Source organism: Giraffa tippelskirchi, chromosome 3, assembly GCF_054371585.1.
Source record: "Giraffa tippelskirchi isolate mGirTip1 chromosome 3, T2T-mGirTip1v1.2.pri, whole genome shotgun sequence".
Taxonomy (NCBI): Eukaryota; Metazoa; Chordata; class Mammalia; order Artiodactyla; family Giraffidae; genus Giraffa; species Giraffa tippelskirchi.
The window spans coordinates 113,719,862-113,738,396 of NC_137277.1; the positions used below are offsets into that span (position 1 = coordinate 113,719,862).

The window sequence follows — 18,535 nt, forward strand, 5'->3', positions numbered from 1 at the left end:
CTTTTTTAATGATTGTGAATAATATTCCTCTGAACATTTTCATAATATCTTTGTCCAGACATATGTTTTCATTTTCCTTAGGTAGATACCTAGGGATGGAATTACTGAGTTGTCTGATAAATTTACATTTGACTTTTTCAGAAACAAGCAAATAACTTTTAAGGATAACACTTATTAACTCTTCTTCCTTAGATTCATTCAAGGAGAATCATGTACCACTGTTATATTTAAAATGGATAACCAACAAGGACCTACTGTATATAGCTCAGGGAACTCTGCTCAATATTATGTGGCAGCCTAGATAGGAGGGGTGTTGGGGGTGAATGGATCCATGTACATGTGTGGCTGAGTCCCTTTGCTGTTCACCTGAAACTGTCACAACATCACTAATCAACTCGACTCCAATATAAAATAACAAGTTTTTAAAAAATTTTATTGAACTTCTTCTAAAGCCGGTCATTGTACTAAACCAGATAGGGTCAACTCTTGTTTTTTCACTTTCATTGGAATGAAGTGCAGGCTGGACATTTAAAATCTCCTCATTGTTCATAAACCTAATGCTGGGCACTCTTTCAGATATCTTCAGCAAAATTTCTATGATCTTAATATTATCCGAAACAGATACCAAAGGGCTGTGTGATAGGTTGCTACCAGGAATCCAACGAAGAGAGGCATAATCCTCTGCTCTTTTTAAAAGCCCAAGACTAGGAAGGAAGAAGACAGGTGTGTAATGCCTGCAAAGATCTCAGTGTCCCTGCCATTTTCTGAAAGAGAACACATTGCAGTTCTAACACTTGCTTTTTCCCCCTGAATTACACTCTTATTTATGAGTGGTACATCCGTGTCCCTCACATGCTACTCTGAATTTTTGTCTTGGCTGATTCTTCTTCATTTAACTCTCTCTTACTTTTCTGATGGCTACCATAACAAAATGCCACAGAATTGACAGCTTAAAACAACAGGAATGGGGCTTCTTTGTGGTCCAGTGGTGAAGAATTTGCTTGCCAATGCAGGAGGCATTGGTTCAAGCCCTGGTTTGGGATGATTCCACATGCTACAGAGCAACTAAGCCCATGTGCCAGAACTACTGAGACTGCCCCCTAGAGCCCGTGCTCTGCAACAAGAGAAGCCACTGCTATGAGAAGTCAGTGCTTTACAGCTAGAGAGTAGACACCCCGCGCCACTCGCTGCAACTAGAGAAAGCCCGTGCTCAGCAACAAAGACCAAGCACAGGCCCCAAAATACCAGAAATTTATTCTATCACATTTCTGGAGGCCGTAAGTACAAAATTGGTATCAGCAGGCCGAAATTCGATGTTAGCAGAGCTTGAGTATCTCTGGATAGTCTAAGGAAGAAACCTCCTTCCCACTTCCTTACATCTTCTAGCCTCTGAAGGCTGCCAGCAATCTTTAGTCTCCGTTCTCTGCCTCTGGGGTCATACTGCCTTCTCCTCTTCCATCGGTATCAGATTTCCATTTGCCTCCCCCTTAAAAGGACATAAGCCACTGCATTTAGAGCCCATTCAGATAGTCCAGAATAATTTCCCAGACTCAAGATCCTTGACTTAATCATAGTTGCAAAGTCCTTTTTTGCCAAGTAAGAGTCCCTTGGACAGCAAGGAGATCAAACCAGTCAATCCTAAAGGAAATCAACCCTGAATATTCATTGGAAAAACTGATGCTAAAGCTGAAGCTCCAGTATGGTGGCCACTAGATGTGAAGAGCTGACTCATTGGAAAAGACCCAAATGCTGGGAAAGATTGAGAGCAGGAGGAAAAGGGAACAACAGAGGATGATGGAATGGTTGGATGGCAACACTGACTCAATGAACATAAGTTTGAGCAAACTCCAGGAGATAGTGAAGGACAGGGAAACCTGGTGTGCTGCAGTCCATGGGGTCACAAAGAGTCAGACACAATTTAGCAACTGAACAACAACAAGGTAATATTCACAAGTTTCAAGGATCAGAATGTGGAGATTTCCTGAGGGGGCCATTATTCAACCTAACGAAAATTGCATATACAGTCGGTATGAGGTTGTTCATTCATTCAATAATTCTTGAGCAGTGGAATAAGCATTGAGGATGCAACTGTGAGGAAAAAGTCATGTATACAGTTCTTGCCTGCTCAGAACTTACAGTAGCTATTAATCAAATAAAATTTGCCAAGGCATTACAATGGAGAAAAGGAAAGAAAGAACAATATGTAACTTTTTTGTGAACATTACACATTGATTTTAAATAATTTAGATAATACTGAAATGTACAAATGAGAACATTTTATTAATAAAAAAACTCACTGCAAATGTCTGCATACAAAAGTAATTGTCATTCTTAATATTTCTTTCATTCCATACTCCTGTCTACTAATAGTTGATTTTTAAAAATAATTACCCTGGTGATTTTAATATACAAACTTAGCCATATATTTTTCTCTTTCCTTGCCTATTACTCCCTCTTGCGCATTAGACCTTTCCTCACCTAAAAAATTGCTTTTAATGAGAGTTCTTGTGGCAAACTCATCTGAAATTATCTTTTATTTCTCCATTGTTCTTAAGAATATCTTTTCTGAGTATGCAATTCTAGGCTGAGATTAAATCCTTTCAGCTTTATCTTGCTATGGTTGTTGTTGTTTTAGTCACTAAGTCACGTCTGACTATAGCCCACCCGGCTCCTCTGTCCATGGGATTTTCCAGGCAAGAAGACTAGAGTGGGTTGCCATTTCCTCCTCCAGATGACCTTCCTGACCTAGGGATTGAACCCATGACTCCATCTCCTGCATTGTAGGTGGATTCTCTACCACTGAGCCACTGGGGCTTCCCCATTTTGCTATGGAGAAATTACTTAATCAGACTTCTCTCTCTAGCTACTTTGAAGATCTTGTCTTTGTCTTTGGTGTGCTCCACTTTCACCTATGTGCAGGAATGGATTTCTTTCTTTAGCTTACTTGGGATTTGTTAGAATTTTTAAATCTTTGAATTGATGTGTTTCATCACTTCTGGAAAATATTCACTATTATATCTACAAATATTGCCTCTGCCTCATTCTCTCTCTCTCTTTTTGGAGTTCTGTGTCTTGATTTTTCTGATCATCTATTTCTTAATCTTTCTTTCATCCTTTCCATGTCTTTTGATTCTATTTTCTGGTTCCTGGATGTTTTCTTTAGTTTTATCTCTGAGTTTACTAATTCTCCCTTAATTTCAATCATTTTATTTTTTATCACTCAAACTTCTTTCTGTTACTTGTTCAATACTCTTTGATCATTTTTAATAATCCCCTGCTCTTCATATATTTGGGCTTCCCTAGTGGCTTAGCTGGTAAAGAATCTGCCTGCAATGAGGCAGACATGGGTTCGATCCCTGGGTTGGGAAGATCCCCTAGAGAAGCGGAAAGGCTATGCACTCCCGTGTTCTGGTCTAGAGAATTCTATGGAATATATATTCCATGGGGTCTCAAAGAGTCAGATACAACTGAGCAACAACTTTCAGTTCATATATTTAGTCCCTTTTGAAAAAACACTTCAAACATACAACTTTTATATTCCATGTTTGATAATTGCAATATCTGAAACTTCTGTGGGTCTGCTGTCTTTTTTCTTTTTATGATTCCTTGTTTCCCATATATTTTGATTTTTGACCATGAAGCCAAATTTTTTGGAACTTCAGTTCAGTTCAGTTCAGTCGCTCAGTCGTGTCTGACTCTCTGCGACCCCATGAATTGCAGCACGCCAGGCCGCTCTGTCCATCACCAACTCCCGGAGTCTACCCAAACCCATGTTCATCGAGTCGGTGATGCCATCCAACCATCTCATCCTCTGTCGTCCCCTTCTCCTCCCGCCCCCAATCCTACCCAGCATTAGGGTCTTTTCCAATGAGTCAACCCTTCGCATGAGGTGGCCAAAGTATTGGAGTTTCAGCTTCAACATCAGACCTTCCAATGAACACCCAGGATTGATCTCTTTTAGGATAGATTGATTGGATCTCCTTGCAGTCCAAGGGACTCTCAAGAGTCTTCTCCAACACCACAGTTCAAAAGCATCAATTCTGCGGCACTCAGCTTTCTTCACCGTCCAACTCTCACATCCATACATGACCACTGGAAAAACCATAGCCTTGACTAGACTGACTTTTGTTGGCAAAGTAATGTCTCTGCTTTTAAATATGCTATCTAGGTTGGTCATAACCTTCCTTCCAAGGAGTAAGCGTCTTTTAATTTCATGGCTCCAGTCACCATCAGCAGTGATTCTGGAGCCCAAAAAAATAAAGTCTGACACTGTTTCCACTGTTTCCCCATCTATTTCCCATGGAGTGATGGGACCAGATGCCACGATCTTAGTTTTCTGAACGTTGAGCTTTAAGCCAACTTTTTCACTCTCCTCCTTTACCTTCATCAAGAGGCTCTTTAGTTCTTCTTCACTCTCTGCCATAAGGGTGGTGTCATCCGCATATCTGAGGTTATTGATATTTCTCCCGGCAATCTTGATTCCAGCTTGTGTTTCTTCCAGCCCAGCGTTTCTCATGATGTACTCTGCATATAAGTTAAATAAGCAGGGTGACAATATACAGCCTTGATGTATTCCTTTTCCTATTTGGAACCAGTCTGTTGTTCCATGTCCAGTTCTAACTGTTGCTTCCTGACCTGCATACAGGTTTCTCAAGAGACAGGTCAGATGGTCTGGTATTCCTATCTCTTTCAGAATTTTCCACAGTTTATTGTAATCCACACAGTCAAAGGCTTTGGAACTTCACTAAAGGCAATTCTTTGAGGATTGCCCGAGTTGTATCTGGATTTCTCCAGAAGGGATGTGTGTTTGCCTCTTAAGGAAATTACCAGCCCAGTGCTACTTCAGACTAAATTCTCAGTGAAGGCTTTTTGCTTTTTAGATAATTCAAGCAGCTTGATGTCAGGTTTCAGACTTCTTTCAAGGCTGATGTGAAATTAGGAAATTATAAGGGAAAGCTTACTACTCTAACAATAGCATGCATCTTCACAATATTTATCCCATGGATCCTTTCCCTTTCCATCTTATTGCTATACCATATCCTTGGTTCAGTCCCTATGAACATAAACCTAAACTAGCATAGTAACCTTCTTATTTTCTCTTCTCTGACCTTAGCACCCTGCAGTTCAAACCAAGGGTAAATATCCTAACCTTCATGTAATTTTGCTCAGAGTCCTTCTGTGGCTTTCACTTCCCACATCAGTGACCTCAATATTGGCTGTCTATTAAAATGAGTTTTTTTTTAAATTAAGAATGCCTGTCCCCCTCATACCAATTAAACCCAAATTTCTAAGAGTGGGGCCCTTGCATCAAAATTTTTTTAAAGTGCCCTAGTCAACTCTAGGTTCGTGACTTTGTACAGGAGACAGGGATCAAGACAATCCCCATGGAAAAGAAATGCAAAAAAGCAAAATGGCTGTCTGAGGAGGCCTTACAGATAGCTGGGAAGAGAAGAGAAGCGAAAACCAAAGGAGAAAAGGAAAGATATTCCCATCTGAATGCAGAGTTCCAAAGAATAGAAAGGAGAGATAAGAAAGCCTTCCTCAGCGATCAATGCAAAGAAATAGAGAAAAACAACAGATTGGGAAAGACTAGAGATCTCTTCAAGAAAATTAGAGATACCAGAGGAACATTTCATGCAAAGATAGGCTCGATAAAGGACAGAAATGGTATGGACCTAACAGAAGCAGAAGATATTAAGAAGAGGTGGCAAGAATACACAGAAGAACGGTACAAAAAAGATCTTCATGACCCAGATAATCACGATGGTCTGATCACTCACCTAGAGCCAGACATCCTGGAATGTGAAGTCAAGTGGGCCTTAGAAAGCATCGCTACGAACAAAGCTAGTGGAGGTGATGGAATTCCAGTTGAGCTATTTCAAATCCTGAAAGATGATGCTGTGAAAGTGCTGCACTCGATATGCCAGCAAATTTGGAAAACTCAGCAGTGGCCACAGGACTGGAAAAGGTCAGTTTTCGTTCCAATCCCAAAAAAGGCAATGCCAAAGAATGCTCAGACTACCGCACAATTGCACTCATCTCATATGCTAGTAAAGTAATGCTCAAAATTCTCCCAGCCAGGCTTCAGCAATACATGAACCGTGAACTTCTAGATGTTCAAGCTGGTTTTCGAAAAGGCAGAGGAACCAGCGATCAAATTGCCAATATCTGCTGGATCATCGGAAAAGCAAGCAAGTTCCAGAAAAAAACATCTATTTCTGCTTTATTGACTATGCCAAAGCCTTCGACTGTGTGGATCACAATAAACTGTGGAAAATTCTGAAAGAGATGGGAATACCAGACCATCTGACCTGTCTCTTGAGAAACCCGTATGCAGGTCAGGAAGCAACAGTTAGAACTGGACATGGAACAACGGACTGGTTCCGAATAGGAAAAGGAATACATCAAGGCTGTATATTATCACCCTGCTTATTTAACTTATATGCAGAGTACATCATGAGAAACGCTGGGCTGGAAGAAACACAAGCTGGAATCAAGATTGCCGGGAGAAATATCAATAACCTCAGATATGCAGATGACACCACCCTTATGGCAGAGAGTGAAGAAGAACTAAAGAGCCTCTTGATGAAAGTGAAAGAGGAGAGTGAAAAAGTTGGCTTAAAGGTCAACATTCAGAAAACTAAGATCATGGCATCTGGTCCCATCACTTCATGGGAAATAGATGGGGAAACAGTGGAAACAGTGTCAGACTTTATTTTTTTGGGCTCCAAAATCACTGCAGATGGTGATTGCAGCCATGAAATTAAAAGACGCTTACTCCTTGGAAGGAAGGTTATGGCCAACCTAGATAGCATATTTAAAAGCAGAGACATTACTTTGCCAACAAAAGTCCGTCTAGTTAAGGCTATGGTTTTTCCAGTGGTCATGTATGGATGTGAGAGTTGGACGGTGAAGAAAGCTGAGTGCCATGGAATTGATGCTTTTGAACTGTGGTGTTGGAGAAGACTCTTGAGAGTCCCTTGCACAGCAAAGAGATCCAATCAGTCCATCCTAAAAGAGATCAATCCTGGATGTTCATCGGAAGGACTGATGTTGAAGCTGAAACTCCAATACTTTGGCCACCTGATGCGAAGAGTTGACTCATTGGAAAAGACCCTAATGCTGGGTAGGATTGGGGGCGGGAGGAGAAGGGGATGACAGAGGATGAGATGGTTGGATGGCATCGCTGACTCGATGGACATGGGTTTGGGTAGACTCCGGGAGTTGGTGATGGACAGAGAGGCCTGGCGTGCTGCAATTCATGGGGTCGCAAAGAGTCGGACTCGACTGAGCGACTGAAGTGAACTGAAGTCAACTCTGATGTGCAGCCAAGGTTAAGAATTAATAGTATGCAGAAAAAAAATTAATAAGGAATTGCCTTAATCCCAGCAATGAAGACCTTATAGGAAGTGGTGCTCAACCTTATAGGAAGTGGTGCTCAACCTTGCCTGCGCATAAGAAAATACTCAAGTGCAAGCCCCACTCTGAGGGATTCTTAATCAGTTGGTCTGAGATGATTCCCAGGTATTGGTGTTTTCAGTAGTTCCCTAATATTTGCAACATGCCAAATTGAGATCTACCACTCTGGGATGACAAATCACAGGCTTATAGTTACCAGGCTAGTATCGCTAATGAATGAAGAAGGCTAGATAGGAACAGTGAAAACTGAGAACATCACCCCTCCAGAGAGAGCAGGCAGCCCTCAGCTCTGACTGATTCCAAAACATGGCCATCACTTTGCAAGCCTGCTGTACATACAGCCCCATTTGACTTCTTCAGTAAAATATTAAAGAGTACTTGAAAAATAAACAAATATACATATCTCTATTTGTGTATATGTGTAGACACAGCTCTTCATCCAGGATTTAGGGAGTATGTTCATTCACCTTGCTTCTGCAATGAGTGTTTTTGTTCATGTTCTATTCCTTTTCTTCAATACTGTCCTTTCTCCTCCAAGTCTGTGTAAATCATCACCATCCTGTAAGGGCCAATTCATGTTTTATCTGACCTGAAAATAGCTTGTTTTGAGAGGGGCATGTTCCTTCTTTCTTACATAAATTACTCTCCCTGCTGCTGCTACTGCTGCTAAGTCACTTCATTCGTGTCCGACTCTGTGTGACCCCATAGACGGCAGCCCACCAGGCTCTGTCGTCCCTGGGATCCTCCAGGCAAGAACACTGGAGTGGGTTGCCATTTACTCTCCCTGGGACTCTATTTGTGTTGCGTAAACTTCTTTGGAACTTAAATAAAACTTAAAAAGTTTATATGGTTAGACACTTCAGTGCTTTAGCTTTATGATTACCACCAGATAGTTCTATAAATGCATATTTATTACATTAAGAAATCTATCATAAAAGTCAAGCATTCTCTTTGTAATACAGTAGATAGATATTAGAAACTAACAGTTCTTAGCAAATGGATTACTTAGGTAGGTAAGGATTAAAAGTCACTAGACTGAATAAGAGGTAATTTTAGTAGGTGAAGTGAATAAGAGATAAAGAAAAATAAAGCAGCATATCTCAAAATCTGATTTAGGCTAGGGAAAATGAGTCAATAGGAATATCTTAAGTAAAATAACAGCAAAAACAAGCTCCACTCATTCCTTAACCTAAAATGTTTAAATGCAAGGTATTTATTTAAAAATATATTACATACAAGCTACTATGTATAAAAAATAATATACAAGGATATAATGTTCAGCACATGGAGTACAGCCAATATTTTATGATAATTTTAAATGGAGTATTATCTATAAAAATACTGTCTCACTCTGTTGTACATCTGAAACTAATATAATATTGTAAATCAAATATGTTGTTGTTCAGTCGCTCAGTTATGTCTGACTCTGTGACCTAATGGACTACAGCACGCCAGGCTTTCCTGTCCTTCACCAACTCCTGGAGTTTGCTCAAACTTATGTCCATTGAGTCGGTGATGCCATCCAACCATCTCGTGCTCTGTCGTCCCCTTCTCTTCCTGCCCTCAATCTTTCCCAGCATCTGGGTCTTTTCCAGTGAGTCAGCTCTTCACATCTAGTGGCCACCGTATTGGAGCTTCAGCTTCAGCATCAGTCTTTCCAATGAATATTCAGGATTGATTTCCTTTAGGATTGACTGGTTTGATCTTGCCGTCCAAGGGACTCTTACTTGGCAAAAAAGGACTTCACAAATGTGATTAAGTGTGGTATCTTGAGTGTGGGAAATTATTCCGGAATATCTGAATGGGCCCTAAATGCAGTCACATATGTCCTTATAAGCGGGAAAGTGAAGTGTGAAAGTGTTAGTTGCTCAGTCGTGTCCGTCTCTGTGCGATCCCATGTAGCCCACCAGGCTCCTCCGCCCATGGGATTTTCCCAGGCAAGAATACTGGAGTGGGTTGCCATTTCCTTCTCCAGGGGATCTTCCTGACCCAGGGACTGAACCAGGGTCTCCTGCATTGTGGACAGACTCTTTACTGTCTGAACCAACAGAGAAGTCCATTATAAGGGGGAGGCAAATGGAAATTTGATACTGACAGAAGAGAAGAAGGCAATGTGATCCAAGATGCAGAGAATAGAGACTAAAGATTACTGGCAGCCATCAGAGGCTAGAAGATGTAAGGAAGTGGGAATGAGGTTGCTTCCTTAGACCGTCCAGAGGTACTCAAGCTCTGCTAACATCCTGATTTCAGTTGGCTGATACCAATTTTGCACTTCTGGCCTCCAGAAATGTGATAGAAAAAATTCCTGGTATTTGGGGGCCTGTGTCAGACCATTCCAATGAATATTCAGGATTGATTTCCTTTAGGATTGACTGGTTTGATCTCCTTGCAGTCCAAGGGACTCTCAAGAGTCTTCTCTAACACCACAGTTCAAAAGCATCAATTCTTCAGTGCTCAGCTTTCTTTATGGTCCAACTATCACATCTATACATGACTACTGGAAAAACCACAGCTTTGACTATATGGACCTTTGCCAGCAAAGTGATGTCTCTGCTTTTTAATACACTGTCTAGGCTTGTCATAGCTTTTCTTCCAAGGAGCAAGCATCTTTTAATTTCATGGCTGCAGTCAGCATGCAGTGATTTTGGAGCCTAAAAAAATAAAGTCTGTCACTGTTTCCATTGTTTCACTATCTATTTACCATGAAGTGATGGGACCAGATTCCATGATCTTCGTTTTTTTGAATGTTGAGTTTTAAGCCAGCTTTTTCTCTTTCCTCTTTCACCTTCATCAAGAGGCTCTTTAGTTCCTCTTTGCTTTCTGCCATAAGGATGGTGTCATCTGCATATCTGAGCTTATTGATATTTCTCTTGGCAGTCTTGCTTCCAGCTTGTGCTTCATCCAGCCCGGTATTTCACATGCTATCAGCTGTACTATTTAATAAAAAATAATAAAAATGTATATTACAATAATATTGCCCTTTTAGATGAAAGAACTTAAATTTGTAATTTAGCCATTTGTGAAAGAGCCATATAAAATGAACTTGAACTTTAGTACAACATAAAAGGAATCCAAGATATAACTATTCACTCATTGATTTTTACATTCAGTACACGTTTACCGGAGGCAAGGAGTTTGGCACGCCCAGTGTCCACATACACTGGGTTGTAATTTGTGAGCACAGACTGCTGGTTCAAATCCCAGGTCTACCCTTTATACTGGGCCACTTTGGGAACTCACAAAGCTTCGGTTTCTTTGTCTATAAATTATGTGGAAGAATGTTGCCTACTTCACAGAGTTCTGAGGAGAAAATGATTTTATCCATCCCGTGGTCTTAGAACACTTTCTGATCCATATAAAGGCTATATAAGTTTATGCTGTCATTATTAATCTTTGTCTATCTATAACCTGACTCTCTTACCTCAGGATTCTCTCAGTGGATTTATGATAAATCAGTAAAATTACAGTTCTCCCGATTTCTCCTTCAAGTAGCACTTCAAGTCCTAACGATGCTTAGGAGCATCGAGGGAGAAAGCTTGGTCTCAATAGGCACAGGCCCACACTGGCATCCTTTGAGAAGAATATTGTCCTATGTGGTTCTTGGTGATCACCTCCCGGTTGTTATTCAGTCACTCAGTCATGTCCTACTCTTGTGACCCCGTGGACTGCAGCATGCCAGGCTTCCCTGTCCTTCACCAACTCCTGGAGTTTGTTCAAATGCATGTCCATTGAGTCGATGATGCCATCCAACCATTTCAGCCTCTGTCACCCCTTCTCCTGCCCTCAATCTTTCCCAACATCAGGGTCTTTTCCAATGAGTCAGCTCTTCGTATCATGTGGCCAAAGTATTGGAGCTTCAGCTTCAGCATCAGTCCTTCCAATGACAGGGTTAATTCAGGGTTGATTTCCTTTAGGATGGACACCCCAGAGCTGGAGTCAGCATGTTCACTTCCCATCTGCCTGTACACGAGCTGTTCATGCTGTGTGCACCGCAGGAGACTCTGTGTAGCACTCACTCTCTGGAAATGTCTTTCTCTTACTCAGGGCTTTTGGAAATGTTGGCTGCTCTCCCATTCCACTACTAGACCTCAGAAAACCCAGCAAATCTGCTTTTTGTCTGACTCAGGCTGTGTCTTTTCGTCAGTTGATCCCATGCCATGCTGGCCAATGGAGCTACTGCAAACCTGCTGGTTTCTAGAAGAAAAGGCACAGGACCAAGGTCACTCTCCCAACAAACTGGCTTTCCCTCCCTTCCCCCACCGATCCCCCCAGTTTTCAGCCTTGGAGTCTACTCAGGATTGTCCCCATCCTCTTACATGTGCCTCTCTTAATCCATGGATTTGGAGAGGAGGGAGCGGAATGAGTGAGGAAGAGTGTTGAGATAAACCTACTCAGTATTATTCTCCAAAACTGTTACTTAGACCTCAGCCTCAGAATTCTAATGTGGAAATCAAGAATTAATTATTTGTCTTCTCTTTGCATGACTGCTTAATAACCCTACCTTAAGGGCAAAGAATAGAATATCCTTGTTGCTGGTGGGTGGGGGAGAAGCTGATTGGGAAAGTAGGAGACTCTGAGGCAAGAAGTCCATAGGCACATTGATTAATACTAATATTAACACTTACTATTCAAATATTATCCTTCTCCACATGTATTGATAGGGCTTCTTTTGAGACCCCTGCCTCAGAGAGCTCCCAGATAATTGTATTACAACATAATAAGTGAAAACCCAAAAGAGAAAGCTAGTAATTCTGCCTGGGAAAGTCAGGCAATGCTTCACTGAGGACATGAGGATAATTGAACAAGGGATTCTGTTAGACACATTACTCCTCGGCGCCTGAGCCGCATGTGTTTCAAGAAAGAACACTGAACTAAACTGGTTGTGAACTTGAATTCAGGGAGGTAGAAAGATTCAACTGAAACTGGTCTCATTGCTTATCTTCACGTTTACATGTGTAATTCTAGATTGAAGGGAACAGTCTGGTGGACACGATGGCTCCATCCCTCCATCCCTTGTATATGGAACTGCCCCCTGGGCCAGAATGAAGTTGATGATGGCAGCTTGATAACCCCCATCCTACTGGAGCTGCTTGGAAAACCCTGTTCTTCTCTTGTGCCAGAGCCCAGAACTTGTGAACTGAAACCATTGAAAAAGCTTTACAGAGTTTTCTCTAGTGGTCCAGTGGTTAAGGTTAAGACTTTGTGCTTCCAATTCAGAGTGTATGGGTTCTATCCCTGATCAAGGAACTCAGATTCCATATTGCCATGGTGCATGGCCAAAAAAGAAAAATATTCAAAAACAAAAGCTTTACCTTTTGCAGATCAGCTCTTTATTTATTTATTTTTTTTGTCGTGAAGGAAAAGCGCGGTATTTATTATAAGGCTTCGTACAAGTCATCTGGGCCAGCTAGTGCTGAAAAAACCCCAGCTGGGTTTCAGAAACTTTCTTTTTTAACTTTTTTTTTTTTTAATAAATTTATTTATTTTAGTTGGGGGCTAATTACTTTACAATATTGTAATAGTTTTTGCCATACATTGACATGAATCAGCCATGGGTTTACATGTGTTCCCCTTCCTGGACCCCCCACCCACCTCCCTCCCCATCCTATCCCTCTGGGTCATCCCATTGCCCCGGCCCTGAGCCCTTGTCTCATGAAGAAAAACAACAATACAGTATACTAATGTATATATATGGAATTTGAAAGATGGTAACGATAACCCTATATGCGAGACAGAATAAGAGACACAGATGCATAGAGCAATTTTATGGACTCTGAGGGAGAAGGTAAGGGTGGGACATTCTGGGAGAATAGCATTGAAACATGTATATTATCATATGTGAAACAGATCAGCTCTTTAAAAGCCAGCCTCCAGCAAATGTGAAATGGGTGAAGTTTTTGCAAAACAGGAACTGCCCCATCTCACTTTTTTGTACATTTATCCTCCTCCTAGTGTGAGTCATTTAGCTCTTACCCAGGCACTCCAAACTTCCTTTCATTTGCTTTTCCATACAATTCTAGCCTTCCTTGTGCATTCTTCACATTTCAAAATCTCATATTCTTGACCTTCCTACTTTAATCATCAAATTTACATGCTTAGTAATCTAACTCAATATATTAATCCCCAAAGAATACAAGATACATACCTATACATACATATAACTTTAAGTTAAATCACACCAACCTGTACATTCTTGCTAATATCTTGATGTCTTATCTCCTCCAAGATATTTACATTTTAAAGAGGTTGCTTGTTTATCTGCTTTTCTAAAGTGAAACACAAAAAGGAAATTCACTTATTCATCTAACCATCCAGTCATCAAATAATATTTAGGACCAACCTTCTGTGAACAGAGTACTTTGCTAAAACTGTTCTACCAAGATATAAGCCTCCCCAGTGGCTCAGCAGGTGAATAATCCACCTGCAATGCAAGAGACACAAGAAACTTGGGTTCCATCCCTGGGTCGGGAAGATCCCCTGGAGGAGGAAATGGCAACACACTCCAGTATTCTTGTCTGAAAAATCCCATGAACAGTGGAGCCAGGTGGGGTGCAGCCCACTAGGGTCACAGAGTTGGACACAACTGAGTGACTAAGCACACCAAGATATACCAAAAGCTCCAGGCTGAGGGAACTTCAGACAGTAAGCGTCACAGATGAGCTTTGTGGACAATGGACTTTCCTTCTTACCTCTCAAATGGCAGCACAAAGAGAACAGCTTCTCTCCTTGACTGGAATTTAGACTCCTTAAGGATTGGGTCTCTCATTCTCTTTAGTCATTCTTGCATCCCAGTGCTTTGTGTAAGTACTGTGTGACACACAGATGTACACAATTCTCCTTCATCAAATGAATTCCTAACTTCTAACAAGGATATTCTTCTCCTAGGGCCAAAAACTTACACTAGATGAGTGATTTTTGTTGTTGTTCTGAATTGTTATAGTTTAATACACTGTAAAAAAATTCGAATTAGATGAACCCTGTAGGGTCATACATAGATAAGACTGAAGTGACTTAGCATGCACAGAACCAACAACATTTTGTTATGTATCATCTTGAATGTAAAGCTGGTCCACTTGGCATTCATCCTAAAGATAATTGATTATCAAGTAAAGAAAAGATCCCTTTATAACCTTTCTTTGGTGGGTTTTATATTGCAAGCCTGATTACAGATGAAAACACTCAATAAGAGGCATTTATTATATATCTGTCCTACAAATGCATCAAAGATATAAAACCAGTAGCTTCTTTCTGTGACTTGAATGGTTAAAATTGTCCATCATTTTAATATTTCTCAAGTCTGAAATATACTAACATATATGTTAACTTTTAAGTTTAAATAACTGAAAAAATATTAAAAGTATAATAATTGATGCTTTTGAACTGTAGTGTTGGAGAAGACTCTTGAGAGTCCCTTGGACTGCAAGGAGATCCAACCAGTCCATCCTAAAGGAGATCAGTCCCGGGTGTTCATTGGAAGGACTGATGTTGAAGCTGAAACTCCAATACTTTGGCCACCTGATGCGAAGAGTTAACTCATTGGAAAAGACCCTAATGCTGGGAAGGATTGGGGGCAGGAGGAGAAGGGGACGACAGAGGATGAGATGGTTGGATGGCATCACTGACTCGATGGACATGGGTTTGAGTAAACTGTGGGAGTTGGTGATGGACAGGGAAGCCTGGCGTGCTGCTATTCATGGGGTTGCAAAGAGTCGGACATGACTGAGCGACTGAACTGAACTGAATATTAAGTCAAATTGGAATAAATATCGAAGAAACTCTTTGTAGAAGAAATGAAAAATTACTTCTTTAATTTTGATCTTAAATACATACTGTTCCTAGAATATGTGTGAACTTATTCCTAAATGAAAATATTGTCATAAATGAATACACACATGCTACTGAATCTTTGGGTAAGTTCTCATTTGGAAAGTATGATATAGATTTCATTTTGTAAAAATGAATTCCATAAAACTTGAGTCTAAAGCAGAAGGAACAGATTTTGTAATGTTTACCTTTTTAAAAGGTTACCTTTATTTTAGCATGTTTGTGGGAAATTCAATTTCTGGTGCCATTCAAATCCATAAAAATGAGTGAATTATGTAGTCAGGAACAAAATTATTTCATGTACCAGCCAATATCATTCTGTAATCCTCCCAGAAAAGATGATTGTCAGACAGACTACTTCTTGCAAAAAATGCCTTCTCTGTCTGATCTCTTTCTTAGACTTCATTCTCTGTTCCTCAAGACGGACCCAGGCAAAGGGAAGTTCTTAGCACTAGCAGCCCACAAACCCTGTTGAGGTTTTGCTAAGGAGGGATTTTGGCCTTGAATACATGGCACACTCTTCCTTGGGAGAAGTGCCTTCTGCCAGCTCTCCCTAAGAAGCAGGGGGTATCCTTCAGCCCACTTCCACCTGTTCACCTGTTTGCTCTTCTTATTCTGAGCTGCTTTTCCATCTATTGTGTGGTTCAGGAGAGTTTATGTCTTATTGTTGTAGAAGATTACATTTGCACTCTATTTCCACTTCTCCTCGTTGCCTTTAGATAACATCCAAGTGAAGAAGGGGGTGAATGACCATTGACTCACCCAGTTTCTGTTGTAATTATATAGGAAAGTGATTTGATATGATGTTACAATAGTTCTAGGAAGGAATGATGAGCATCTCAACCATATCAAGAAAAGAGGAATATACTTGGGTGGTAATATGGTATTGGTTCAGGATGAATATATTGTTGTGAGGGTGTCTGAGCTAATTGTGGGTTTAGTGACAAGATTAATGGTGGCATTTGACAGAATTAAAGATACTGTCCTGAGAAGCAAAATTCAGTTAAGGACATGTGTGCTTTTATACACAAACTTTACTTTTGATCATATTTGTATTAATAACTGTTGTAGATGATAAGTGCCATTTATTGAGTGCTCATGATACTATTTGCACATGTAATGTATTTGACACTTTAGATGCCTCTGTGTGTAATTATCAAGGTAAACTTGAAAAGTTCAACAATGACACATTCCATTTGTACTAGAAATAACTGATTGTAAAATATCGCAAACTTTATTTTTTGTCCAATTATAGTGGCTATCAAATTCACTAGACTGTTCTTAAATTCCCATTTCTATAAATGAAGACTGAAACAATGATGATTATAATTATTATAACAGTAGTTATAATAGCAGCCATCACTTACTGTGTATTCTCTGTTTCCCAGGCACTGAAAATTGTTCTGTGTACATCATCTAAGTTAATCCTCTCAACAGCTCTTTGAACTGAGTGTTGTTAGCCAGATTGTTACAGATGAAGAAATTAAATCTCATGTGGATTTGATAATTTGCCCTGGATTATAGCTACTAAAATATCAGAACTAAGATTTTTTAACTATTTCACTAGGTTCTATCATCTATGTAAACTATTTTACTTCACTTATTCTGTTAAAACACACCATTAAGAATATAGTCATAGATCAATTATTATTAGCTTCCAATAAGCATCTTTTTTTCTTCTTTGAGCTTTACATGCACCACTAAAACAGACTATTTAATCAGAAAGATATCTCACCAAATACACTAACATACTTGACTTTTCTTTGTTATCCATTCTTGACCTACTAGCAATCAGTAGACTTAACTAATTAAGACTTTGGTTCATGAGGCTTCTCATTCTGGAGAGTCATTTCTTGAGCAATATAGTTGATTTTGAGCGTGTGATGCTGTTACCATATTCAGAGTCTTTTATTCTTTTCCATATAAATTATTAGTCTACTTTGGCACCTAATATGCGTAGTTCTTAATACCTTTAAATAATAAGCAACAAAAGACTGGGTAGTGAAATTTGGGGCTGAACTTTTTTCTTTTATGCTATGGGACTAAGTAGAATAATACAGATTTATTTCATTTATGAGAATGTAGGAGAAGAGAGGAGATACATAATTAATACTGTTTATGAGATGAAAAAATGCAACATATGCAGCAACAAGAACACGTCATTTTGAGCAGGTCTTTATAGAACAGACATCCCATATTGTGTTCCTCCTTTTCCACAGTCATTGCCACGACAATCTGGTATGCTTCGCAGTTGCTGCTGAGTAAGGGAGATGTCTCTTCTAGGAGATCTCTGTGTCAGCCAAAAAAACACAGCAGTCTCATTTGAGTCTAGAAATAAGACAAAATATATAAAATGAACAGAATTTTAGCATTTTTCTTCCCATTGGAGAAATTTTTTACGAGTCACTCTACCCATTTCTACTTTAACATTTTTTAAATCAGAAAGAAGTTTTGGAGTAGATTTTTCTCTTCAAATTAAGATTCTTTGCCAGATGATTGAAGACCTTGTCATTTCTAGATGTGACAAAATGTCCACAATGGAATATGAAAACCTGTTATTAAGAATTGAAATTCATTTGGATGAAAGGCATCTAATAATCCAGGCCATGTTTAATCCTCCATTTTTAAAAAAACACATGATCCTTCATGTCATTTCATAGACCTATCCTACTGTAATTTAAAAAATGTAACTGTCTCTATTCAGCCATGATGAAGCTATCATTCACTCACTCCAAAGATGTATTTAGAGTGCCCACCAACTTCTAAAGTGATTTCACTGTTGTGGTTGAGATTTCAGACTAATTATAAGAGGACAACATACAATTAAATATGAGATAATGTAAACAAACATATTCATGAAATCATCAGTAGTTTATGAATGTTCTTACAGTGATTCGGAGGGTGATGGGATTTCACAGGGATGAATGACTACCAGTAGCAATAAAGTCAAAGTCAGTAAAGGAGACAGTGGGCGAGGAGTGGCAGAGAGGAGCAGAGATGTGTTCCAGACTCAGGATTATAGGCACAAGAGCTGTGGATGGAAAACAGCAGAGAGAAAAGCAGAGGATGGGAATGAATATGAGTATCAACATTCATTTGAGGGAATGAGTTGATTGAAATATTTGAATGTTGGATAGAGGGGCTTAATTTCAATGTAATGGTTTTTAGGATACACTTCAGAAAAGAGATATAAAAGGAAAGTCATATCGAAGAAGATAATGTAAGAATTATTCTGAAGACTGAGTTGACAGAGGGAGAGTCTGAAATTCACTGGTATTGTCAAGTATGAGGT

The 18,535-nt window shown here is 39.8% G+C and overlaps 1 protein-coding gene across 46 annotated transcripts in view; it reads left to right on the plus strand.

The window, feature by feature from the left end:
* QTMAN (queuosine-tRNA mannosyltransferase) overlaps window positions 1-18,535 on the plus strand; it is a 425,074-nt gene that overhangs the window by 367,997 nt on the left and 38,542 nt on the right. For 3 of the 46 annotated variants that reach the window (XM_081581762.1, XM_081581761.1, XM_081581760.1), the window contains one exon: window positions 14,806-16,557. The exons of the other annotated variants lie outside the window; for them this stretch is intronic. In XM_081581762.1, the coding sequence (XP_081437888.1) occupies window positions 14,806-14,824 (19 nt within the window). In that variant the 3' untranslated portion in view covers window positions 14,825-16,557. Of the gene's footprint in view, window positions 1-14,805; window positions 16,558-18,535 lie in introns of those variants that run through there. 46 annotated transcript variants of the gene reach the window in all.